The sequence below is a fragment of the Molothrus aeneus genome, chromosome 19, assembly GCF_037042795.1.
Source record: "Molothrus aeneus isolate 106 chromosome 19, BPBGC_Maene_1.0, whole genome shotgun sequence".
NCBI classification, from domain to species: domain Eukaryota; kingdom Metazoa; phylum Chordata; class Aves; order Passeriformes; family Icteridae; genus Molothrus; species Molothrus aeneus.
The window spans coordinates 346777-372252 of record NC_089664.1 but is presented as its reverse complement, the minus strand read 5'-3'; the positions used below and the strand labels follow the sequence as shown (position 1 = coordinate 372252).

The following is a 25476-nucleotide window of genomic DNA, read 5'->3' as shown; positions in this document are numbered from 1 at the left end:
CAACCTGGGGGCGGACGGCACGTTCCTGTACACACTAAGATTGGCTATTGGCCCTGCCAGTCACCCGACACCCGGCAGGGATTGGTTTGTTCTGCGGCGCTGTCAGACCCGTTGACCTGCTCCACTGAGCCGAGCCGAGCATGCGCAGTGTCGTTTTCCTCCGGCCCGTTGGCCCCGGGCGCGCCTGCGGGCACCGGCAGGGCTGGGCAGGGATGTGCCGTGGCGGCTTCGTCCTGCGGGGAGCCCGGCAGAGCGTCCACAGGACGGACATGGGCATGGGGGCGGTCCAGAGGGGCCAAGGGAGGAGTGGCTGAGGGCACTGGGTTGGTTCAGCCCAGAGAAGGCGATACTGAGGTCAAATCTCGCTGAGGCTGCAGCTCCTCCCGCGGGGCAGCTCCGATCTCTGCTCCCTGTGACAGGGACAAGAGCCAGGGCACGGCTGGGGCTGGGCCAGGGCAGCTCAGGCTGGAGCTCAGGGCAAGGTTCTTCCCCCAGAGGGTGCTGGCACTGCCCAGGCTCCCCAGGGAATGGGCACGGCCCCGAGGCTGCCAGAGCTCCAGGAGCCTTTGGGCAGCGCTGCCAGGGATGCCCAGGCTGGGGCTGCTGGGGGGGCTGGGCAGGGACAGGGGCTAGGCTGGGTGACCCTGGTGGGTTCCTTCCAGCTCAGGGGATATTCTGTGATTCGATGAAAATCCCTAAACTGCATCAGAATCAACCAGAAATTTACGCAGTCGCAGTAAAGGCATGAAAAGGTCCTCCTGCTCTCGTCATTTCTGAAGCGAGAGGGCACAAAGCTAACGCTCCCCAGGCGGATTTTTGTAGGGTCTTTCCATGACAAAGCGCAGGATGAGTGGACAGAGCCGGGTCACGGTGATGATCCAGGCATTGCTCGGAAATCAGGTGCCGGGACCGCCCGGCGGTTTGCATTTGTCATCTGTCACCGCAGCACGCCTGGCCCCGGCTCCCAGGGAGCAGGAGAAAGCAGCTCCGGAGGTGGGACATTAGCGGGGTGCAAGACTTTCTCCTCGGGCCCTGCGGTGGAGCCGGGGTGTCGCAACAGCAGGACTGGGAGCAGCCCCATGGTCCTGTCCGGGGCGGGCGTTCCTAGCAAACCTTTGGTGCGGGTTTCCTGTCCCTTTGGGAACAGCACGTCCTGCTGCCAGGTCACGGTCATTTCAGGAAATGCAGACAGGATTTTTCTTCGATAGATGACATCACCAAGTTTTCCATGCCGGTGTTTGCAGACCGGCTGTGCTGGGAAAAGGGCTGTTGCAGTGCAATGGGTGAAGCGGTGCCCATCCCAGGGGAGCTGTGCCCGTGCCATTCCCGGTGCCGACACACGAAGGGATGCACTGTCCCCGGCTCCCTGACAGGGAGCATCTCGCCCTGACGGTGCCTGAGCAGCACCTGGCCCCTCGCCAAGGGCTCGGTGTCCCGGAGCCCCCCGTGGCCCTGCCGCGCCCTTCACTTCGACCCGCTCCTCTCCGGCCCCGTCTTCGCAGCCAGGTTCCCGGGAGAGGCCGCTGTGTCGCTGCTCGGTCACTGCGGCCGGCTCTGACGGCGAGGATTTCCCCGGCACCGGCTGAATTCCCCGCAGTGAGAGCCCGCCCATCTCCGCCCCGCCGGCGCAGCAGGCGGTAAAACCCCGGAGCCCCCGCGCCGAAGCCGGGCTAGGGGGGCAGGCAGGCTGGGGATCCCGGGGGACAAATCTCGCCGCTGTGACCTTTTGCCGAACAAGTTCCTCTGCGAAAAGCACCTCGCCGTGACCTCAGTGCGGGCTGCGTCGCGCGTTTCCCCCCACGGCATTTTTCCTGCCATCGCCGTCCGGCCGTCTCCGTCCTGCCACCGCCCATCCTTCCCGACCGCCGGCCTCCACCTGTCCCCCGAGCCGGCGCCACGGGACGCGAAGTGGCCATGACACTCTGTGCGCAGGTAGGCGAGGGCCCACTGGTACCCAAAATGGCCAAAAGTGACTTTGAAACAATTCTGCCAGGTGCTCGCTCCAGGCCTTTTCCAAGGGACCAGGTGCTGCTCACCTAGGGAGTGCAGCGGGAGATGGCTGTCTCCGATGGGACCGCGGGTGGGTCAGGTTGAGCACCACGGTCCGTCTTTTTCCCCCTCCAGCAAATGCAGTGGATGCGTGAGGGGGGATCCCAGGGGATGGATGGGAAGTCCCTGTGATGGACGAGGGCACCCAGGAGGTCCTAGGAGGCGGATGAGGTGGGCTCAGAGGAAGGATGAGGGAACCCAGCGGGTAGATGAGTAGTCCTGGGGGAGTGTGAGGGTGTCCCAGGGATCTGGGTTCTTTCCCAGCAGGGTCGCCTGAAGCAGGGATAGATATGGCAGGGGACAGTGGAAAGTCAGCGAGGAGTGGTGCCTGGGGAAGAGGACGGGGTAAGGGAGTGACTGAGGAGCTGAGGGGAGGTGACTGAGGGGGTGACGGGGGTGACAGTAGGCATAACTGGGTGTGACAGTGTGGTGGTGACAGAGATTGATGTGAGGGTATTGGGGGTGCAGACGTGGGTGACGGTGGGGTGGTTGTTGGACTCGGGGTGTCGGGGATGCAGGGATGGGTGATGGTGTGTTGGGGGCATTGGGGGTGCAGAGGTGGGTGTTGTTGGGTGATCGAGGGTGTCGGTGTGGAGGTGTTGGGAGTACAAGGGCAGGTGACGGTGTCGGGGATGTCGGGGGCCGGCCGCTCCCGTGGGCGGGGCCGCTCCCGTGGGCGGGGCCGCTCCCGTGGGCGGGGCCGCTCCCGTGGGCGGGGCCGCTCCCGTGGGCGGGGCCGCTCCCGTGGGCGGGGGCCGCTCCCGTGGGCGGGGCCGCTCCCGTGGGCGGGGCCGCTCCCGTGGGCGGTGGGTGGGGCCTGGGCTCGCCACACGTGTCCGGGGGCGGGGCCTGGCAGGGCTTCCGGTGCGGGCGCTCAGCGAGGGCCGGTGAGTGCGGGGCCCTCAGGGAGTGGCGGGGTCGGGCCTCGCTCCCTTGGAGCCTGGCCCGGCAGAGAGCCCTCCTGGCCGCGGGGAGTCCGGGCCACACGGGGGCAGCCCTGGGCTCTTCTCCGCTTCGCGGTGTCTCTGTTCGTGGGGGCTCCTCCCGGAGACGGGCTCGAGGCGTTCAGCCTGGAGAAGGCTTTGGGGCGACCTCAGTTCAGAGCCCTTTCCAGTGCCCTTGGAGGGGCTCTGAAAGAGCTGGAGAGGACTGGGGACAAGAACATGGAATGACAGGACAAGGGGGAGCAGCTTCCCACTGCCAGAAGGCAGGGCTGGATGGGATATTGGGAATTGGGAATTGTTCCCTGGGAGGGTGGGCAGGCCCTGGCACAGGGTGCCCAGAGCAGCTGTGGCTGCCCCTGGATCCCTGGCAGCACCCAAGGCCAGGTTGGATGGAGCTTGGAGCACCCTGGGACAGTGGGAGGTGTCCCTGCCCATGGCAGGGGGTGGAATAAGATGAGCTTTAAAGTCCCTTCCCATCCAAACCAGGGGACTCCACGGGTGTGCTCCTTAGGTGTTTTAGGTGCCTGTAGAATGTAATCACAGGGAATGAAGGTATGAGATGCATAAGCAGCTAAAACAAAAGCATTTTATTCTTTGCCTTCTTTCCAATTTGCTCGTGCCTCTTGTGTCCTCATTTTCCATCCCTCTGGGGAACCCTTTGTGCCTGACTGGGCGCCACCACTAAATCTGGGCTCCACTGTGTGCCGAGCTTCCTCCAAGGAACATGCGGGTCTAGCTGCCTCTGAGCAGAATTTTGGTCCCTCCTGACAGCTGACGAGCTGTGGCTGGGCTGGCCAACAGGTTTTTGGTGAACTGAGTTTATTCTATTTATTTCTTATCACCTTTAAGACAGTTTTTTGCCTTATATAAAGCAAGAAGACTTGATATCTCTAAACAGGCTACATTTCAGTCAGCTCAGACAGGGAGTTTTGTTAGGTCTGTGCTTCATGTCTCTGTGTTCTGGATTTAGTTCTAAAATTCAAGTTTCCTCCCATATTTGGGAGGTGAAGGCAGGGTTTTAGGGTGGTTTACATCAGTACGTTTACTTGTGTTGGGGGACAGTCTAATAGTCTGTGGTAACACAGTTTATATGACAAATCACCCCCATACAATTATAATCAATTGGAGAAAATACTTTTATTTTCAGTCTCTGGAGATACAGCCAGAACTTTTCGTTCACATGGCAGCAGCAAACTCTTCTCCACCTGGTTCTCTGGATCTAAACCAGCCTGGGTTTGCAAAGGAGATCCTGGGAACTAAACTGGAGGTCAAATACCTGTGCTCCGATTGCAAGAACATCCTCAGGCGGCCGTTCCAGGCACAGTGCGGCCATCGCTACTGCTCCTACTGCCTGAAGAGAATCATCAGGTAACTGCTGTGCCTCCAGTGGGAAGGCACAATATTTGAAAAGGCATTTTCAAGAACAAAAGCAGAGAGAAGTGTCGTTTTCAGGACCTTCTCACTAAGGGAGCTGTGTTCAATCACTGAGATTCAGCATCATCTCTTCTCTAAGGCAATGTGTAATCTCTGACTTGCCTTTGTTGACGCTTCAAAGTTCTCTTTTCCAGAATCCCCTGCACTGTTTTTGCCATTGAGGAAGCAGTCCAGGTCTATCACCTATTTCCTTCATCACAGTCATAAAGTCATCATTTCATTGTTGTGTCAAAATGGGAGAGGTTTAAGCACAAGCTGGCTTCCAGAGAAGTCTCTTTGTGTTCTATCTTACTCCTACCTTTGTATGAGGAAAGCCTAATAGAATGTTTAATTGGCAGAAGAAAAAAATTAGAAATAGGCATCAACAATACACACAAGCAAAGACTCAATGTGTTGTTTTAAAAATAAGAAAATACTGTCATTTCATATAGTTACCAGAAGTCAATTTATTGTTAAATCTTTTTTTAAATTTGTTGTTGTTGTTGTTGTTGTTGTTGTTGTGTTTGATTATTATTTTTCTGTCTGATAGTGCTGGACCTCAAAAGTGTGCCAGCTGTATCCAGGAAGGAATATATGAAGAAGGAATTTCTATTTTGGAAACAAGCTCGGTAAGGAAAAATACATTGAAAGAAACCTAACAGAAGACTGGTGTCAGTAACACCAGTTACAGTTTTTGCCTAAAACATGAGCTCTGAGAACTCCTTGTTCGTAGGAACCCTTTTCTTCAGCTGTGAGAAGGGTGATTACTGTGTTGGACTCCTCAGTGCTGAAATCCAGGTCATGTGTGTGTAGTGGTGCCCTACTTAAAGCTGTCACAGAGATTTGGTTGCTCTTAACACACCTCTGAGGGTTGATTGGGTGACTGGTCTGGGAGGAGTTTTCAGAAAGAATTCAAAGTCCTGCTCAAAACTGCAGCCCCTCAGTAATATTTGTGGTCTGCTTGTTTTTTCCATTTCAGGCTTTCCCAGACAATGCAGCGCGGCGGGAAGTGGAGAGTCTGCCTGCTGTCTGCATCAACAGCGGCTGCACCTGGAAGGGAACCATCAAAGAGTATGAGGTACAGGCCAAAGCAAGGCTTGGCACATCTGCATCCTTCTTCCCTCTGTTTTTGGGGACGACTCGGGGTGTTGTCTGTGCTTGCTGACAGTGGGGGAAAGCTGTCAAATCCCTGGACTTTACTGTCAGCTGGAGAGGTTCCCTGAATGAGGATTTGTGTGCCCTGCTGAGGGCACAGGCTGGACTGAGATCAGTTCAGATTTGCTTGTGATCGCAGGGATTTGCTTGTGAGCATGTTCCTTCCATGATGGGAACCACCTGCTCTCCTTGCAGCTCTTTTCTGCTATACAAGACTGTCAAGAAATTGCTGTGCCATTAAATGGTTGTGAATTTCTTTGCATTATGTGAACCTAAAACTCTTCAGACTCCATCAACTCACAGAAAATGACCTGATCCCATTTCAGCTGTCTCCAAAGCTACCAGGACAGTGGGACTAGATGTTGGGTGCTGTCTGGTCACCCATCACTCCAAAGTGTTCTGGGACACAAGGCTGCTGGACAGGACAGTTTTTTCACCTCATTTCTCCTTGAAGAACCCACTAGCTTTTTAATCCAGATTTTAGTTGTGGCTGGGGGTGCCTGGTCTGTAGCATGTGACTGTATGTGAAGCTTTTGGCTCCTGAAAGACAATTTTGTCATCCCTCTTGGAATGGCAGAACCACCACGGGGGGGGGGGGCCTGAGATAAGAGGAATTCATTTTATTTCTTTCTAACACTCACTCCAGATTAAGATCATAGCCTGGTGGTTCACAGAGCTTTGACAGTGACTGAGATATGTTTCAGAAACAGGTTTAACCTTGGTCTGTCCAGGCTAACATTGGGATTCTCCTGACAATGCCATTGCAAAGTGGAAGGAAGAAGCAACAGCTGTGCATCAGGCCTGAGTGTTCTGCCCAGACTGTGCCTCTGCCTGTTAGCAGAGAGATGCTTCTGCAGCTCTGCTTCCTTGTCCTGCTGTCTGAGCCTTCTGCTTTGTGCTCAAAGTTTAGTCCAAGAGATGAGGATGTCGGTGCTAAATGGTTCTGCTGCTCTGAACCCCCATTTATACATCTGTGAGAGGCTCATGGTGTGGATGTAGGACTGAAGAAGTATCAGGTGAAAAGCTTAACACTACCACAGCACAGAGTTTGGGGATTGCCTGTCCAGGAACAGGGTACCCTGGTACTGAGGTTTCAGGTTCAGGCTGTGCTGCTGGTGTCTGCAGATTGTTTGCTCCATGCTTTAATTTCTGCTGCTGCCCAGAAGTCCAATATCTTCTGCAATGATTATAGTGAGCTCATCTTCATTAGACTAAACCAAATTATCTGTCAGCAACTTCCAGTGCTGATGTGCTGTGGCTGATGAGCTGTGCTGAACTTTTTCTTCTGGTTTTAAAAAAAGTCTTAACATGTTCTTGCAGAGCTCAGCAAAAATCTTTTGCTGCCAAAAGTTCTCCCTACGTATTCTGACAAGTGTTAGAGTGCTTGAGTCTGGCCAGAGCTCCCACTGGGAATTCAGAAGGGCAGCGAGCTGTCCTGGGATCAGGGCTGCAGAAGCATGTGATGCCCCAGAACCTTGTGCACTGTTAATGAAAAGCTCCTATATGGATGAGCCTGTGCCTTGTTTTCACTCTCCACTTGATCTTCCCAAACCCCAGTTTGGCGTTTGCTGGGACAAAGGATGATTGATAGATGTGTGGCCCTGGCGTGCGTGGGCTGTGGGTCTGCGGCATCTGTGATATCTTCCCCGCCAGGGGTTTTTATGAGTCTCAGGGAGTCCTGTGTGGTAGAAGGGGTGTGAGGGTTTGGAGCAGTGCTGCCTGTTTCCTCTCAGGGGCTGAGTCACCTCTGCTGCCTGCCCTGGTGGCATTCAGCCTAAGGAAGGAGGTTATTTTGTGCCCTCTCAGGAAAAGCTGGCTCTTTCCTAGGAACTCGTGGGAGGAGGCAAGGTCTGGCTCGTGTTATCTCCTCTCATATGCCTGCCAAAGAGCTGTGGTATTTAATCAGGCCTGGCTGTCCCCATGCTGCCAAAGCCATGTGTGTTGCTGAAGAGGGCTGGGAAAGGAGGCATTGAATGGCTGTGTTAGCCCAGAGCCTTGTGATACCTTGGGCTAAGGTTAAACCCAGCCTTCAGGGTCACAGTGCAGAGCTGCCTGGTGCAGAGGAGCTGCATCCGTAGCTGTGCTGTGGGTAACGTCCTGCAGCAGCTCAGCACTCCCACTCTGGAAAGTACCTCAGAGCTATTTCTGAGAGGACATGGAAAGTCCCTCAGAGTGAATTCACTGTTTGCTAATTTTAAAATCATGCATTGTGCTGAGAGAGGCTGCTCTCCCCTTGCAAACGTCTGATTTGCTAATCTTATCAGAGCACACATAGGGGAAACATGTTCTGCAGCTGGAAAGCTTAAACCTCAAGAAAAGGAGTAAAATAGATTTCAGTTTTGCTTTCTGTTCAGACTAAAGTTTGGCTCTAAAAGGAAAATGCAAAACTGAATGAGTGCTGTTTGCTTGGACATGACTTGCACTCTGCTTCAAGCTGTGTGGACCATATGAAATATTTAAGTCTGGATTTATGGCTGCATTTTTCAGAGTCTGTAAATATTTTGTGGCATTTAGATAAAGTAGTTTGGGGTGGGGTGGGGTGAAGGGTTTTTCCTTTTATTAGTGACCTTTTTTCCTGATGAGTCTGTCTGCATGTACATTTTGAAAATCAGGCTGTGGGCATGAGCCTTTAGATTCAAGAGCAAAGTCTGAGAAGGGCTGCAGAAATTAAACTCAGCCCATTAAAGCAAAAGGAAAAACCTCAAAAACAGTCCCAGTGATATCCAGGAGAGGGAGTTTGTGGTTCCTCAGCTCTGGTGTGTTCCTCCCACCCTACAGTACCTCTAGCTGTCCATGTCTCTCTCCTGTTTATCAACATCCTGTTGTCAGTTTTCATACACCTTTTATGTATGCCTTTCATCCCACCAGTTCCCTTCCTGTGTCCTCCCCCCAGGACTGGGATGGGAGGAGGGGGCTGAGGAGGGGGGTACACGGGGTCAGCTTTGGCATTCCCCTTGGTTTCCCCAGACAGGGGATTTAATGCAGCCCTCTTCAGCTGGAAGCAGAATTAACTGAGACATAAGGAAATGAAATTGTCCAAGTTTAGGAAGTTTTTAAGTTTTAAAACTTAAAACTAAGTTTTAAGCTTAAACATGACATCAGTGTTTAAACTAAGTTTTGTGGGGCTCAGATCAGCTCAGCTCCTGAGGCCAAGCAACAGTCAGGTGTGGGAACAAGCTGGCTTAATCCATGCTGGAGGGAATGTGCTTTCCTCGAGTTTGTTGTTGTCATTTTGGTTTTAGAAAGTTCTTTGTAAGTGGAACCTGGAAGGCTGCAGAAGGTGCAAAACTCCAATCCCAAGTGATGTTACTTAAAAGCCTGTGGTGTCAGAAAGGATGTCTGCAGCCCCTTCTGGGCTATGTAGCTTCCTGGCTCCAGAAGAACAGGATAACCAGGCATTCCTTTCTGCCCACTGTTCATACTTAAGAGATGCTGTAGAGCCCCTGTCGTGCCTTATCCAGGGAAAGCTCCCTCTTCAGAAGGGCGGCTGGGGGCCCTGAGCGTGTCATGCCCCTCCTTCCCAGCTGCAACCCAGGAGTGCCCCAACAGGTTTTGGTGGTGATTTTCAGCTGAGGCTGAAACTTCATCTTCAGGATTTTGCACATTGCTTAGAGGAGAGCTGTTGGTCTTTGAAGCTCAGTCACCTGTCTCCTGCTCCACAAAGTTGTTCCTCTGAGTGTTGTATCATTGTTGTCTATGTGGGGTACAACACTTGAGGCGCCGTGGCAGGGGCACTTGGTGCTGCTGTAGCAGGGTGACCAGCCTTCTCTTTAAAACCCAGTGCTTTAAAACCCAGTGCCTTCTCTTTAAAACCCAGTGCTCTTTAAAACCCTTTTTCTGAAGGTTTTAGCTCCAAATTCTGGGCTGATGGTGAAGTGCAGTTTGCAGCTAGCTCCAGCAGGACCAGACAATTTTCTGGTGAGAGAATCCCTGACTTGCACATGGATGTGACCAAAAGGACCTTCTGCTTTTGGAAAAGGGATCAGACACACCTATACTTTCCAGAGCCAGAGCTGAGGCCCACAAGCACATCCCAGCCACAGTCCCCACAGTAGCTGGTGTAGCTGGCTGCCCAGTCACGAGGTGATTTCCTGTCCAAACCCGTGGTGGGATATAGAGCCACGGTGAGTGCCAGAGAGCATGCGTGGGAGGGAATTGGAAAGCCCCGGCTGCAGAGGGTCTGCTCTTCACTTCTGAAACCAGCTCAGCCTTCTTGTGGTGGCCCAAAAATTAATGGTTTTGACATCTGCCCCTTGGAGAATGAAAAGCTGTAAGTCACGAGATTTGAAGTGGAGGGGAGTGCTAAGTGTGGTTCATATGGCTCTACGCTGTGAGGAAACCCCTCACCATGAATGCGGGTGGGGGAATTGTGTAGGGATTTGGAAAAAGCATCCTGCAGTGTACCACCACTTCATGCTTGTTCATAGTTGAAAGCAACCAGGAGTGGCAGAACCTATTTTTAAAAATTACAGAAAACCTGCTACTGCTTCAAATGCATTTTGTACTTTCCTCTGTCCTAGGAAATCACTCTTGCCTTCACACTTGTCTTCAGTACCTGAAACACTGCCTTGGTGTCCCTCTGCCAGCAATCCCCAAATCAGACCTCTGTCTGATCAGCCCTAACAGTTGATGAACAAAACTTCAACACTGAAAACAAGAGTTCTTGCCTTGGGTCTGAACAGAGGCTTGAGCCAGGCCCACAGGAAACCCCACAAGGCTTCTTCTACCTTTTGTCCTCAATCAGGTGTGCACCAGGGCCCTGAGAGCAGTGAGGGTGTGCTGGGTTCCCAAGCCCTCACTGCCTGCCCAGATGGAGCCAACAGTACCTAGTGATGCAAACTTCATCTTTGGTTTTGACAGTTTCTTTGAAATGATGCCAAGTGAACTTGCTTGGATCTGTCAACAGCATGTCCCAGCAAGGGAGGAATTTGTGTCTGGCACCAGCCTGTGTGATTGTCTCAGAAATCTCCCATTCCTGTTTGGCACTGGGAATTATAGACTGGGTTCCTGCTTTCCAGCCTTGTGTTGCTGGGTTCCATGCAGAAGCACACGGACTGGATGTGTGGTCACCCTGTGCCTGGTAGCCTGACTCACCTGTATGGGGAAAGGTTCAAGCAAGCCTGGCATAGAACCAGCTTAGGACTTCTCTGGCAGGAGGAGCTGCAGCACACAAGGGCATGGGGACTTCAGAGGAGCAGGGCATCCCAAAACACCTGCCTTGTGTGGCACATTTCCATCTTGCAGGCTCTGGAGCCCCTGGGAAACTGACAGAGATGCACGAAGCAACCAATGCTTCTTAGCACAAAGGATTCAGGTTCCCTCAAAACTCTCTTTTATACTGGAGGCTCATTTTCAGTGTTTTCTCTACAATTTCATGGGCCCACCCTTTTCCTTGTAGCCAGGCTACTGTGTCCAAGAAGCCAAGTGCTACACATGGCAATGCTGGGGCTGGAGACCACCCAAGCCCTCGTAGCCACTACTGTGCCCTGTGTCATGGCAGCTGGCTTTCCTCTGCCATCCTGGTAGTTTTGCTTCCTTCTTGTTGCTCCCTTCCAGCTGCCAAGCCCTTGAGTTGTCTGCTTAGGGTTACTGTTGCTGTGCTCAGAGGAGACTGATGGAGTGACTTTCCAAGACCAGGGGATTTTGCAGGAGAGCTGCAGTGTGCAGCTCACTCTGAGCCTGTCCTGCTGTCCCTTGTCCCTCTGCCAGCCCTGCCCTTTGCTGTGACCTTTCCACGGGCTCTGGCAGAGGTATCTCACAGGAGCTGCTTCAACAGTGGCATTTCCCAGCTGCCAGCCTTGTCCCTTTGCTGGAAGGGGAGCCCAGTGTCATGCTGATGGATTCTTAGCATGGTTACAAGACCTCAAATAAAAAACTGGACCTGTGTGGATGTGGCAGGTTATGAGCAGAGCAGCCAGGCAGCAGGGGCATGTCCTGTCCACCAGAGTATGGAGATAATGATTTCCAGCAGAAGCCTCTTCCAGAGTTGAAATTGAATTTAGGGATGCCCTGAGGTGAAATGGTGATCAGATTAAACTGAAGTTTTTCCTCTTGGCTGAGGGAGAAGTAGGGGAGCAACTCATCCTGGCATTGTATAGAACCAGAGAATGTACCAAGCTGGAAGTGATCGACAAGCATCATGCAGTCCATTTCCTGGCCCTGCACAAGACACCAACACAGACCCCAACAATCCCACCCTGGGCATCTCTGGTAGCGCTGTCCAAACATTCCTGAAGCTCTGGCAGCCTCGGGGCCGTGCCTATTCCCTGGGGAACCTGGGCAGTGCCCAGCACCCTCTGGGGGAAGAACCTTTTCCTGAGATCCATTCTAACCTCATCCTGACACAACTCCAGCCATTCCCTTGAGTGCTGTCACTGGCACACAGAGCAGAGATCAGAGCTGCCCCTCATGAGGAAGCTTCAGAGCACAGTGAGATCTGCTCTCAGCCTCCTTAGGAATGATCACTGTGTGCTCCAGGGATCAGCTGCCCTTACCAAAACCCACTTTTCCCTCTGTATGCCTTCACTCCCCTGCACAGCTGCAGTGCAAGAGTGCTGCCCTTGCTGGCCGGGATGAAACAGCCTCAGCCTGCTGCCGGAGTGTCCAGAGAGAAACTTTGTCTGCAAATACTGCAAATTTAAATCATATACAGCTTTTCTGCTTTCCTGATACTGAAGTGGGAGATTCCCAGTACCCACAGGCAGCTCCATTTGCTAGTAGGCCTGCAGGCAGAAAGGAGAGCTCAGCACCTTTGAGCAGCCTGGAGAAGAGAAAGCTCTGGGGAAACCTCCCTGCAGCCTGTAAGTGCTTAAAGGGGGCTTGAAAAAGATGTAGAGATACTTTTTACATGGACAGATAGTGACAGGAAAAGGGGGAGCAGTTTTAAACTAAAAGAGGAGAGATTTAGATTAGATGTTAAGAGGAAATTCTTCACTGTGAGGGTGGTGAGGCCCTGGCACAGGTTGCCTGGAGCAGCTGTGGCTGCCCCATCCCTTGGAAGTGTCCAAGGCCAGGTTGGATGGGACTTGGAATGACCTGGGATAGTGGAAGGTGTCCCTGCCCACAGTAGTGGGGTGGAATGAAATGGGCTTTAAGGTCCCTTCCAACCCAAACCATTCAATTATTCTGTGATCCTGATTTCTCTCACACGCAGTCCCTGATTCTGATCCGCCCTGGTCCTCCCATGGGCAGTGGTGTCCGATTTTCTAACCTTTCTGGTGAGCTCCCAGAGAATGATATGTCTGATGGTGGTGGGTGATGGGCAGGCTGCTGTGGGGTTGTATCACTGTTTATTATTAGGGAAGGAAATTGATCAATCAGTGGCTTTGGTTGTAATTCAGTGGGAAGAACCAGGTGTTGCTGAAGGCTGTTAACTCTGCCCCATTTGATTTTCCTGCTCCTGCTGTTGGATGCTGCAGGCTGGTGTGTGCCTTGCTGGGTGAGCCATTGTCTTCCAGCTCCACTTTAATTCTTCCATGGCTGTCCCCTCTCTCTGATGCCTGTCCAGCTTGATTTCCATTCTGGTTTCCCTCTGGGAGAGTGCCTGCTCTTGCCTAGTCCCATGCACAGCCATGGATGGCTTTCTAGAGCTCCCAAAAACTTTCCAAGCAAGTGCCTGGATGTGAGTGTGAGTGGTGCTTATCCCTGTAGCAGAGGCTACAGCTGTGGGTTTAGGAAAGATATAAACAGGAGGATTGCCATTGCAGGGGGAGTGGATGTGGCAGATCAGGCTCAAGTGCCAGCCCCTGCTCTTGGCTCCAGGGTGGGTTGGATTTCTTCCAGGAGTGATACCATCTATCTCTGTTCTGACACCCACGTGGGGCAGGAGGAACAGGGGTTTCCAGAAGAGCCTGAAACTGTTTATACAGAAATGTTTGGATCTGCGCTGGCTGAAGCCTCTGGGTGTCTTTAACTATTTACATACAGAACAGTTGCTCTTTGAGCTCCTTCCCATGCTGCAGGCAGGGCTGCCCATTCCTGGCCATTACGTCATGGTGCAGGGGGGATTCAGGGTGGAGGATAAATGCTGGGAGGTGGGGAGTGTGGAGAAGGTGGTAGTTTCACACCGACATATTGGCATGGGAGACCGTAAGTTTAAAATACTCCCTTTTAAAATAGTTGCCTCTGCAGTGAAATTTCCTTTTTTCAGTCAGACCATCTGTTCTGCCAGTGCTTTGTGGTTCATGGGGTAGATGTTATTGGGTGTTTCTAGAACATGAGAGCAGTAGGTGGGTAGAAAAAAGGGCTCACTCCCTCTGAGTGAGTGGGATAAAGGCAGGCACTTGACCTCCTCCTCCTCTGCAGGCAGCAGTGCCCTCCAAACCCTGCTGGCTGGCCAGTCATCTCTCCAGGGACACACAGTGAAACTCTCAGCTTAAGTTACTCACTTAAAGCATAAAAAGGAGAGAGTGACCAAGAAGCTGGGGTGGAGTTACTGCTGGTTTCACTTTCCACTTCCTGATGTGTGACACGGTGAGGTTTGTGCATGTTCCCCTAGAAGGTAACAGAGATTCATTGTTACCAAGTTTTCCAACATCTGGGTTCAGATGGCTGCATTAGAAATGCTCCTGGTTGGATTTTTTTTTCTGTCCCTACCATGGCAGGAGACTTCAGTACTCTTACATTTTAATTTGAGTTTTGATCTGCATATTCATGGTGTTTCCAATGCCTTGTTTCAACTGGTGGGTGTAGAACAAGAAGGTTTAAGCAGTGTGGAAATGGCACAGAAGCAGTGGCATGTTCCAGCATTCCATTTAGCCAGCACTGTTGCCAAAGAGTCTACTGAGGACAGAGATCACATTGCCCTGGTCGTTTGTTCAACCTCTCTGGCCATCATCCAACCCTGAGTCTGGCTGCAGAGGCAATTGCTTGTGTGCAGGGACTGGTAAATGAAACAGTTGAAAAACAGTTTTCTTTCTGCTTGAAAAATGGTATTCTAGTTCAAAAGTGAAGATACAATCAGACAGCTCAGTCCAGCATGTCATGAGCTGTCACGGGGCCTATGCCTCAACTGACTGATAACCATTACAGTGGAAAACGACCCAGATTATCCTGCTGAGGTAGTGGTTCACTCCACTCAACCTGCATCAACGTGTCTTCTCCTGGCAGAGCCATAAATGGAGTTTCCCATTGGTTATCTTGGCCGTCAAAGCAATAATTTGAATTTTTTAAAAATCATTGTAGCATCTTTTAAATAGAGGTTGGGTGCTACATAGACACCCAAAACTGGGGTAGCCTGGAGATCACACGATGAGTCAGCAGCTCAGAGGGATCAGCGTGACTAAGGTCTGAGTGTAGGTTGGTAAATCCAGTGTTCATCTGTAATAAGGTATAAACCCAGCCCCTTGGGATTGTGCCCATCACAGAACCTCCATGAGCCTTTTATTTGAGGACAAATATCTCCTGTATGTTCCTTCACAGGCTCATGATGAAGTCTGCCCTGAATTCCCGCTGACTTGCGAAGGCTGTGGGAAGAAGATTCCCAGGGAGAAGGTATCCATCTGACTCTGTGCCGTGGGGGTATTTGGTGTCCTGATGGGCTGAGTTTGGCATTCTGGCAGGAGGGAGAAACAGAGTCCTTTAGGAAATGAAGTGGGGAAAACAACTGAGTGGCAGCTGTTAATGTGGATGTGAGTTTTCCATAAGGATAGGTGTGAGGTAATGTGGCTCAGGGGCACTTGCAGGTCAGTGTTGGTGCTACCACTGCCACCTCCCTTGGAACCATGTATGGGGACAGAGCCTCTGTGGGAAAAACACACTTATGGGTTTATGTTCTGTGTAGAGCAACTGCATCAACAACTGCTGCAATTTTGGAAAGAGAGCCGATGTCCAGCTTAATTGATATCTAAGTAATAATCTAATGGAATCCATGCCTATAGCATTCCAGGCTGCTGGCTCCTGGGACAAGGCTCAAGAGTCTGAAAAATTCAAGTTTTGGGAAACATTTTCAAAAAGCATATTCATCTGAAACCATCTTGCTTTCTACAGGCAAATATTTTTAGTAGCAGTGTTGGAAAAAGCCCTTTAGCAGGGCAGGGGAACAGAGGGAGCAAAAAGAGGGGCAAAAGAGTTCTTCCAAATGGGCAGCATAAGGAGGGGGTAGGGGTGGGGGTACAGCCCACCTTATCTGCAGGCTGGGGTTTGAGGTACAGCCCAGCTTCTCTGCAGGTGGGAGCTGAAGCCCTGCAGGAAGCCACCTCATGGGGTCCCCATGGGTGATCTTCTCTGTGTTTAAATATTAACTCCCATGTTTATTTCTCCAAACTCTTGTTGATTATTTGCTGCCATGTTAACTCTGAGTAACCTGACTCATTACACAAGCCACATGGATCTAGAAGTCTTTAAAAAAGTGGTTTAAAAGCAGTTTTAATTGACATCTGTTGTAGCAGATGTAGGAGTTAAGTGGGGAGGGAATATGGTGGTGTTCAGAACAGAGCTCTGGTATCTGATGGTGAGGGGTGTGCTAAACCCAAGCTGAAGCTGTGACAGTGCTCGTTGGATTAATCATGTGCTGTGTGGGAACCTGAACGAGTCATCTCAGTGCTGAGGGGTTAGTGCCACCTCTCAGCAGAAATGTAATGCTGGGATGGAGGTAAAAACACCAACCTGTAGCACATCCTTACCAGAGTTGTGTGAAGTGCCCAAAATGAATGTGCCCTTGTTTCATGGGGTTATTGTCTGTGCCTCCCATTCCTCAGCCCTCAGGAAAGGTCATTATTCTGCATCCACAGCTTGATCCTGTACCCATTGCTTTTTCACTCTTGCATGTGCAGGTGAGCAGTGAGACCTCCCAGCCATCAAGAGGAGAAATTAGGCTTTCTTCAGGTGTCAGGGCTGTATTTGTATTCCGGTGAAAGTCACACCGGATGGCGGGCCGAGCCCAGGTTTAGTGGGCACTGTGACAGTTAGTGATTAGCCATAGCTTGGGCATTCTTCAGCTTGGCTGTAGTTTCCCAAATGTCAGTGGGGTGGAAAGGGAGCACTAGGGACACATAAGATCTAACACTGCTCTCCTTCCTCCCTTTCTAGTTTCGGGACCATGTGAAGACGTGTGGCAGATCCAAAGTACCGTGCCGGTTCGAGGCTGTGGGCTGTGCTGAGGTGGTAAGGGCTCCTCTCTCGGGTTTCCCTGGGGCTTTTCAGTCCCAGCATTAGAGTTCCTGCAAACTGCTGTTGCCCAAACTGTCACATGTGTCACATCTGTTTTCCTTCAGGTATTTGATTAAACCTCTTGCACATGGAGTATTTGATTAAACCCCTTCACATCATCTGCTATGCAGAGTCTGCGCATCCCAGGAATTAAATTCCTGTGGGATGAAATCTCCTTCTACTTTAAGAGCACCCTAAGTGCTTTGGGACTGTGGTGGTTATGCTTCTTTCAGGGGGAATGGCTTCACACTGCCAGAGGTCAGGTTTAGATGAGTCTTTTAGAGAGAAATTGTTCCTTGTGAGGGTGGGAAGGCCCTGGCACAGGGTGCCCAGAGGAGCTGTGGCTGTCCTTGGATCCCTTGGACAGGATGAGCTTTAAGGTCTGTTCACATCCAAGCAAGTGTGTAATAACTTGTGATTACGGTGATTCTGTAAGCAAAGTACTGGGGCCAGGCCATTTCTCTATGTCACTTAGTTTTTGCAGGTCCTACTGGTTCAAATAAATCCCTCCTCCAGGAGGTTATGGGAGGCTTTGTCCTTTGTTGCTGTTAGATACATCTGACAGAGCTTTTCTGGGAGGGGTTGGAGGAAGGCAGAGCAGACTAGTACAGCTGGGGGAAGTGTTTAGCAACCCTCATTGTATGTGATTTGAAACATTTCTAAAACTAAACAAAAACCCAAACCACCCCCACCAAAACACATTTTTCCATTATTTCTTTGTTTTTTCTCCCCTATAAATTATAAATTTAAAGCTGATGTTGTGATCTGTGTTGTAGTGTGTTTTTATACTTTGAAATACTTTGAAGTAGTTTTGTTTTTGTTTCCTTGTATTTTTCCCAAATGGTTTATCCCAGACTGTACCCAGCTCCCTTTACCTGTGTAATCCCTCTCCCTGGATGAGATCATCCCCAAACCCCCACCCTGGCTCTCTGCCAATCACTCAGCATCCCATCTCCTCCATGTAGAAGCTTCGCTCCAGGTCCTCGAGTGATTAGCCAGAGGCCAGGGGTCAGCCCCCCAAGCCCTGCCCCATACGCTGTCCTAAATGCCAATCCCCCAGTACCCATCCCTTAGGGTCACTTCTTGGTTAGTAAAATGTTATCTACTTTGGGTTTCCACCTCCCTTTAAATGTAACCTTGGCACATCTCCCGGGGCTTTCAGCAGGAGGCCCCTGAGGTGCAGGAGCTCCCCAGAGCCCCTGAATAAAACCTTGGATTAACCCCTGCTAAGAGTCGGCCCTTTATCATCTACCGATGACTCTGGTGTCTCTTGTGCTGCAAAGGCGACCAGCCCAGGTGCCCTCAGTACCCTCGGGGCACAGACAGTGTCTCCCCGCTGTCGGCCGTGTTGGGGTTGCCCCCCCGGTGTCTGCCGACTCGGGACTGGCCGAGGGTTCCTGAGAGGCTCCCAGAGAGACAGAGACAACCTGGATAGAAGGAATTTGTTCTGTGGATGGTGACAGTGTAGATTGCACATGCTGAATGGGGGATGTATTTCTCTTCATGTAGGTGGAAAATGAAAAGCTCCCAGAACATGAAAGGAAGTGTTTGGCAGAGCATCTCTACATGCTTCTGAGCTCTGTGCTCAGCCTCAAGACTGGTGCTGGGGACCTGAAGCCCCTTCCAGTCCCTTCCTCATCACAAAACAGTTCCCCACTTCTGGGAGCAAACTCACTATGCTCGGAGTCGGAGCTCTCCCGGTCCCTAGAGCTCTTGGGAAGGTGTGAGGCCCTTGAGAGGAAAACAGTTACCTTTGAGAACATTGTCTGTGTGCTTAACCGGGAGGTGGAGAGAGTGTCCCTGACAGCTGAGGCCTACAGTCGCCAGCACCGGCTGGACCAGGAGAAAATTGAAACGCTGAGCAACAAGGTGTGTAACTGCTCACCTGGGTTCCCACACTCCCAGCAGAGGTTGTTACCTGTTTCCTTTCTGTATCATGAGCTAGCAAAGCTTCACCACTTGGTCCTGAAACTCCACAAATCTGAAGGCAGAACTAAAATACCCTGTGTGCCTGTGCTCAACCCTCAGCAGCTCCCTGGAAAAGCTGGGAATTTAACTGACCTGTCTAAAGCATCAGACCTCTGTTAATTATCAAACTGGGTGAGATACTGAGGGGTTCTTCCTCAGCACAGTTTTCTGACAAGAGCCAGAGCACCCAGAATTTCACTGCGTCTCCTTGTGCTGCATCTCACTGAATCTGTGGGGCTGCTCACCTTCCAGACTTTTCCAAATGAATGCTGCCTTTGCCAAAGGAGTGCCATCAGTGCTGCTGCCTGCAGCGATAGGCTGGAGGTGTGAAGGAGCTGCCTCCACCAGTCTGCTCCAGCACAGTCCCTTGTGGAGGGCCCCTAGTGTTCCTGGCACCTGGAGCTGTGCAGTTTGCAGCGTACCTGTGCTCTCTGGGCAACTGATCTGGCGTGACCCTGTGTGAGCTGGCAGGGACGAGCCCTCCAGAGGGTGTAGGTTCTTTACTTTCTCAATTTAGTTTTGTCGCAATGCTGAGTTATTGGGGATTTTTTTCCCCATCCTCACTTCTTGTGCTGCTCAGCCAATGGAGCAGCTCCTTGGAAGAAGTTTTACATTGGCTAAGGGGAAAGTTCCCAGCTCAAGCACTAAGCTGTTTTGAAGGATCTTCTCCAGAGTGACAGGGTGCAGAAGGAAGCTTCAATAAATTGGCTTATGTTGCTTGGTTTCTCCCTCCCTTCTCCCTGATGGTTTTTGGAGGTCTCTCACTAAGGAGCCGTCCCAAGGGGATGCCGGGGTCTCTTGGGGTTTGCCGGCTCTCCCAGGCCCCAGAGCCTGCGTGTTTCTAACCTGCACCACGTGTCCCACTGAGCAGGTCCGGCAGCTGGAGAGGAGCATTGGGCTTAAAGACCTGGCCATGGCTGAGATGGAGGAGAAGATCCGCAACATGGAGGCTTCCACCTACGATGGGGTTTTCATCTGGAAGATAACAGAGTTTGCCCGGAAGCGTCAGGAGGCGATAACAGGCCGCTCTCCTGCCATCTTCTCTCCAGGTGTGCAAAGTCCCCAAAATCTTTTGCATCTCAGCTGCATGTGGGTCTCATGGCAGGACCTCTGCTTGGGAAATGCTGCCAGGCTGAGAAAAGAAATATTCCATGTGGAAGGGGGTGTTTTATCTTGGAGAGTGAAGCATGCAGAGCAGTGCTGTTCCAAGAGGGAAGAGAGGGCTGAGAGGAGAGAGATGCAGGCTGTGGATGGGATGAGAAAGGGAATTGGCTGTAATCGTTTGGTTTGCATTAAATGTAAAGGCAAGGAAATACCAGCTGATATCTGTGTTAAAGAAAAGGAAATGGAAATACTGCTTGCAGTGTTGTGAGGACAGAGTGCCACAGGGTTTGACAAAGGGCAAAATCTTGAGCTAAAACCAGCAAGTTGTACAAGGAAGGTTCATTCAGGGCCTGACCCAGGACAAGCCAGGGTGAAGGCCATCAGTCTGGGGGGGGGGAAGGGGGAGGGCCATACTGGCTTCTTGCTTTGCTCCTCGCCTGGGCCACAGAGAGCAGGATGCCCAGCTGCATGGTCCCTCTCTCCCTGGCTACTCCCACCACTCTGGAGCCATCTTTCCTTCTGTTCCTTGATAGGTTTTACATTCAAAGGGTGATGAGAGTGCTGAGAAGGCCATAGGGCCCAGTGGGGATATTCTCCTTGGACTAACAAAAGGGTCATCTGTCCTGAGAACCTTTGGGTAAAGCAGGTGGGGAGGAAGGAGCAGAGGAAATGAGCTGGGTATTTCCAAGAGGAATGCAGTGACAAAGATCCGATCTCTTGCTCCTCACCCTGTGGAAGAGCACAGTGTCTCTGCTATTCATAGTCTGCCTGTTGAGAAAAGCACCAAGTCCTGCAGTAAAATATTGGCTGTGACCCCTGATCTCTGCCTGTGCCCACTGAGCCTCGTCCAGCCAGTCCCAGATGTACTGCTCTGTGCCACTGTGGGAGGGTGACTTGTGGCAGGTCCCCTTCCAAGCTGTGATCCCACACAGGTCTAGTGTCACAACACAGGCATTCCCAGGACTGCTGGGGAAGGAAAGTGTCTGAAATCCCATCCTGGCCATGCCCAAGCCATGCTGTGGAAATCCAAATGAGAATTAAAGTTCACTTGCTTGAGCCCCTGCCCGGATCAGAGGCAACAGCTCACAGTGGGGATGCTGAGAGTGCTCTGCTGCCAGCCAGGTGCTTTATGGGGTGGGTTTGTTCCTGCTCACCAGTGTTACTGCCATGAACCACAGCTCCTTCAGCCCTGAGGTGCAGGAGGATTGGCCCAACTCTGGGGCAGATCTCCCCTGGCAGTGAGGGAATAGCCGGGGGACTGGTAACTGCTCTGTGCACAGCATCTGCTCAGGCCAGGGGCTGCACTTCCTGGCCTTGGGCTTTCCAGACCACCTCTGGTGCAGCCCAGACCTGGCTTCTCCCAGATTCCAAACTTCAGAGCCCTCAGATTTCAGAGAGATTTGCTGTTGCTAGGCTATGCTGCACTGGACCCTCACTGTGCCTGTTCCACACTTCTCTAACAGCTTTCTACACCAGCAAGTACGGCTACAAGATGTGTCTGCGCGTGTACCTGAATGGGGACGGCACCGGCCGTGGGACCCACCTGTCCTTGTTTTTTGTGGTGATGAAGGGACCTAACGATGCACTGCTGCGGTGGCCCTTTAACCAGAAGGTGGGTCTGGAGCAGAGCCCACTGTGCCCATCCATGGCCTCTCTGGTTTAGCACCCACTCGAGTTTCTCAGCACCGTCACTCCGGGCCACTTGACAAGGCAGAGGAAGGGCTGTGTATTGACTGCCCTGGGGGTTCCCCAGGTGTGCTGAGAGCACTGGCTGTGCTGTGGGGCAAGGGGGTGACATGGGCTGTTGGGAATCGCACAGAGCCTCTGCAGGGGTTGAGGGCAAGGGAAGGTTATGGTGGCCTCAGAGCTTGGGGACAGTAGATGCTCATTCCCTGTCAGGAGCTCAGATCCCAGCTCTTGGGCACTGCAGATTTGTGGAACACATGGAGGCGGAGTGAGCAGGCAAAAGCAGATGCAGAGAGGACAACAGCCCTGGCTCAGGGAAATACCTGAGTGCTGTGTCAGTTCTGCGAGCAGAGTGTAGGTTTTCAGTCAGTCTGACAGACTTGTGCTGCCACAGGGAAGTTTCCAGTGATAGGCAGGATGTGGGGATGGGGAGGGTTTCTGCAGGACATTCCTGAGGTGATGTTCTCTGCTGGTCCCACTCAGAGGCATTTCTCTGATTTGCAGGTGCACAGGGTGGCTGTGGCTGCTGGTAGCTGCATGCATCACAGCAGGTCACTGGGCTGGGTTTCCATGTGTCTTTTATTCAGCCACTCCCCTATGCTTTCACCTTTCCCCACAGGTCACCCTGATGCTTCTGGACCAGAATAACCGGGAGCACATCATCGATGCCTTCCGCCCTGATGTGACGTCCTCATCCTTCCAGCGCCCTGTCACGGAGATGAACATCGCCAGTGGCTGCCCCCTCTTCTGCCCTGTGTCCGTCATGGAAGCCAAGAACTCCTACGTGCGTGATGATGCCATCTTTATTAAAGCCATCGTTGATCTCACAGGCCTCTAACCCTCCTGACCTTGGAGCAGTGAGCATGGAGCCAGCACTGCCCAGGGCATCACCCGCTTGTGCTGCACTTCAGGCAGGTCTGAGAGCAAGAGGGGGCACAGAGAGGGGAAAAGCCCTTCCTGAAAAGGAACCTTTGCTCTGGGTGGAAATGAGGTGTCTGATGGGAGCTCTCTTTCCTGAGGAGAGGGTTGGGTGAACACTGGCAGGCTGTGGAATATGGAAGATTCCCTGCAGGGACTTGGATGTCTGAACTGCTGCTGTCTGGACTCCAGTGGAAACCAGTGCAGCTCTTGCTCTACCAGTTTAGCCGACATCCACAGCTCTCTAGTAAAACAGCGGTTTACCCTGCCTGAGCTCCACCTCCTGTGGATTTTGGATCAGCTGTCTAGGATTTCCCTCTGAGATCTCCATGTTCCTGGAAGTTGTGGGGTGCCATGGCTCTGCACTGCTGGTTGCTCCACACCCCGGGAGACAAGGAGGGTGTGTGACAGCTGCAGTGCCAGCTGGGCAAGAGAGACACAGACTGGTTTGATGCCATTGGTGTGTTAGGAGGGTGCTGAGCCCAGCTGCAGGGCAGGGGAGCCCTTAGTCCAGCCCTTGCTGGGTGTGTGATGGGTGGTGTGTGCTGGAGTGTGGAATGGGGCAGGAGGTGCTGCTGCCCAGGAGGGACCATGGGGCAGCACCAGGGATGCCTGTGGGGAAGAAGTGAATCTGCTGTGGAGATTGTCCCTGCTGTGCCAGGAGAGGAGGGTGACACAGAGCTCGGTGTGCACCCTGAAAGCTCCAAGCCCTGCCCCTCTCTGCCCTGTGTTCCGAGCAGCACTGGGTGGGATGGGTGCTGTGCTGGGAGCTGTCTTTGCTCATAGGCAAAGACACCGAGAACTGGCTTTGTTTCCATGGTGGGACAGCTCCACCAGCCTTCCTAGGGCTCCTGCTGCTGTTGAGCTCCTCGTCCGTCTGCGGCTGCACTGCCGTGTCTGTCTGGGCACTGCAACCTTGGCCGTGGGATGTGTACTGTCTGCCCATGCAGTGGGCACTGCTGGCCAGCGCCTGCACTCTCACAATGCCTGCAGTCACCAGCAGCAGGTCTCCCTCACTGTTCCTCCCCATCCCTGAGCTCAGGAGTCATGGGGCACCTGGTTCCAGGTGGCAGCACCTTGGAGCTCTTCCTGCACTTGGCCCCACGTTGAACCTGCAGCCACCTGGGTAGGATCTGAGGGCTGGAGAAGTGAAGCATGCTGTCCCCTTTCTGTCCCTGGGTTCCTTCCCTCTGGACAGCACAGGTTCAGCGACCATGAGAAGGTCTCAGTGTTAGTGGGGAAGAACTGGCTGCCACATCCCTGCATAGTGCCCTCTACAGCTTTGTTGTGGCCATGAGTAGCTCTGGATGGGCCCTGATCCAGGGTGAACTTGAAGCTTTGTTGCCTCCTTTGCCTGGGCTTCTCACACCCATCAGTGGCTGAATGTGCCACAGGAGATGTGTTGGTGACAGGAACCAGCTGTGAACACCCTGCATTGATCAGGGGCTCTGGCTGGCTCTTGTGCTGCTCCTCAGGCAGTGAGGCTGGAATGTGGTCACCCTCCTCAGTGGCTGCCAGGGATTGGCCCTCCACTGCCAGCAGCTCCTGCCAGGTGCCCAGCCTGGGTCTGATGGCTGCAGAGCCTGCCAGGCTTGTAGTCTGCTCACACCTTGGCTCTGGCACAGCCACCCTGAGGGGTCCGGAACACCATCAGGCTCTGCCCTGGCAGGGAGCCCTGCAAAGTCTGGCTGTCCCCCTCATGTGCTGGCACAGCCCTGACCTACCCCTGGGGCTGTTTGCAATGTCCCTTCTGCTGCCCAGGAACTCAGGGGCCTCTAACCTTCCTGACCTTGGAGCAGTGAGCATGGAACCAGGAACTCAGGGTTGCCCAATGCCCTGGTGGCTGAGCTGCCCCTTGGTCCAAGCTGAACCTCTTGCACCCATGGCTGCTGTGCTGGCCCGGTGCTCTCCAGACAGGTGCTGAGGTGACCTGTGAGCCCCCTTTGGAATCAGTGCATGGAGCTTCTCACATGTGTGTGTGCAGGGTCTGGGAACAGAGCCAGCCCCTGCTGTTGGGGGCGGGGGACAGAAGCTGGTGACAGCACAGCCTGAGGTGGGAGAGGGGTCACAGGACCCCTCCCTTTGTGAAGTCCCCTCCAGCCTGTCCCAACAAGGGACAGATCAAGCCCTGTGTTGCTGCTCTCACCCTGTGCCTTATGAGGAAAATCCAGGCTAGCAGAGCCCTGCTCCCATCTACAGCAGCTCCCCAGAGATGCTTGGAAAAGCCTGGGAAGACACAGGAGGGTCAACTCTGCTCATAAAATTGCTGGGAGTTGAGTTTTATGTGGGGGGAGCTTGTTCTATGTTGATCAGAATGTCTGCTCGTGGGGTGCTGCCTGCAGCGGGGCTGGGGGCTCTGGCCAGGTGGTGCCAGGAGGGACTGTGGAGACACTGGCTCACTTGGGGGTGGGGGGGTCTGGGCTGCTTTCAGGGTGGGAACTGGTGCTCCTGCCCCAGCACGTTTGGAAGGTCTGTGGGAGAGTCGGTGCTGCAGCAAAGCTCAGGCTGAGCTCTTCAGGCCACGGGCTTACTGCTGGAGGGGAAACACAGCCTGTCAGCCCCTCCTGCTGGGAGCCCTTTCCTCCCCACCCTTTGGTACTGCTGATGCTGCCGGGCCTTTTTTGGTTCTTAGCAGCTCTGGAGCTGGCAGCAGGAATTGTGCCCATGTGCTGCAGACAGGGGCCCAGCCACTTCCTGGGCACAGCTCTGCCAGCCTGGCGGCCATGTGGACAAACACTGGACACAAGCCACCGCTGGATTTTTGTGTTTTTTTTTTTCTTTCGACTACACCATCTCAGCACTGTGATCTAGGTTTTGTTTTCCTTGAGGGTGTAGTATGGTCAGAACCACTAATAAAAGCTGTTTGAACAGCATTGCTGTGTATGAGCCAGGGGATCCTGGGCACAGCACGGGGGAGGATTGTCTCAGGGTAGGGGGGTTTCTGTGCTGGGGGATTATTTCTGTGCTGGGAACTCTCCCCATCTCCTGTGTCCCTGCAGGAGGATTCCCAAACAAGGAGGGAACAGGGGGATCTGTAATGGGAAGGGAAGGAGCTGGAGTCTGGCTGTTGGAGCTCCACTGGGCCAAAGGC

General features: G+C 52.8%; 1 protein-coding gene across 2 annotated transcripts; it reads left to right on the top strand.

Annotated features, from left to right (window-relative positions):
• The first annotated feature begins 1866 nt into the window (after positions 1 to 1866).
• On the top strand, positions 1867 to 25258 carry TRAF2 (TNF receptor associated factor 2). Of its 2 annotated transcripts, none has more exons than XM_066562828.1 (10): positions 1867 to 1932; positions 4141 to 4361; positions 4957 to 5035; positions 5386 to 5484; positions 14982 to 15053; positions 16590 to 16664; positions 18219 to 18578; positions 19549 to 19726; positions 21245 to 21393; positions 22087 to 25258. In XM_066562828.1, the coding sequence occupies exons 1-10, from the start codon at positions 1915 to 1917 to the stop codon at positions 22303 to 22305; spliced, it is 1470 nt and encodes a 489-aa protein (XP_066418925.1). In that variant the 5' UTR covers positions 1867 to 1914; the 3' UTR covers positions 22306 to 25258. The 2 variants fall into 2 exon arrangements, with proteins under 2 accessions (XP_066418925.1, XP_066418926.1); XM_066562829.1 differs by lacking the exon at positions 1867 to 1932 and adding an exon at positions 2902 to 2936.
• Positions 25259 to 25476: the final 218 nt, after the last annotated feature.

What these genes read in the sequence shown, in the direction of transcription:
- TRAF2 (XM_066562828.1), top strand. An exon ending in TTGAAACGCTGAGCAACAAG is followed by an intron (nt 18,579 to 19,548) that starts GTGTGTAACTGC and finishes CCCACTGAGCAG; the next exon opens with GTCCGGCAGCTGGAGAGGAG. An exon ending in GGTGGCCCTTTAACCAGAAG is followed by an intron (nt 21,394 to 22,086) that starts GTGGGTCTGGAG and finishes CTTTCCCCACAG; the next exon opens with GTCACCCTGATGCTTCTGGA.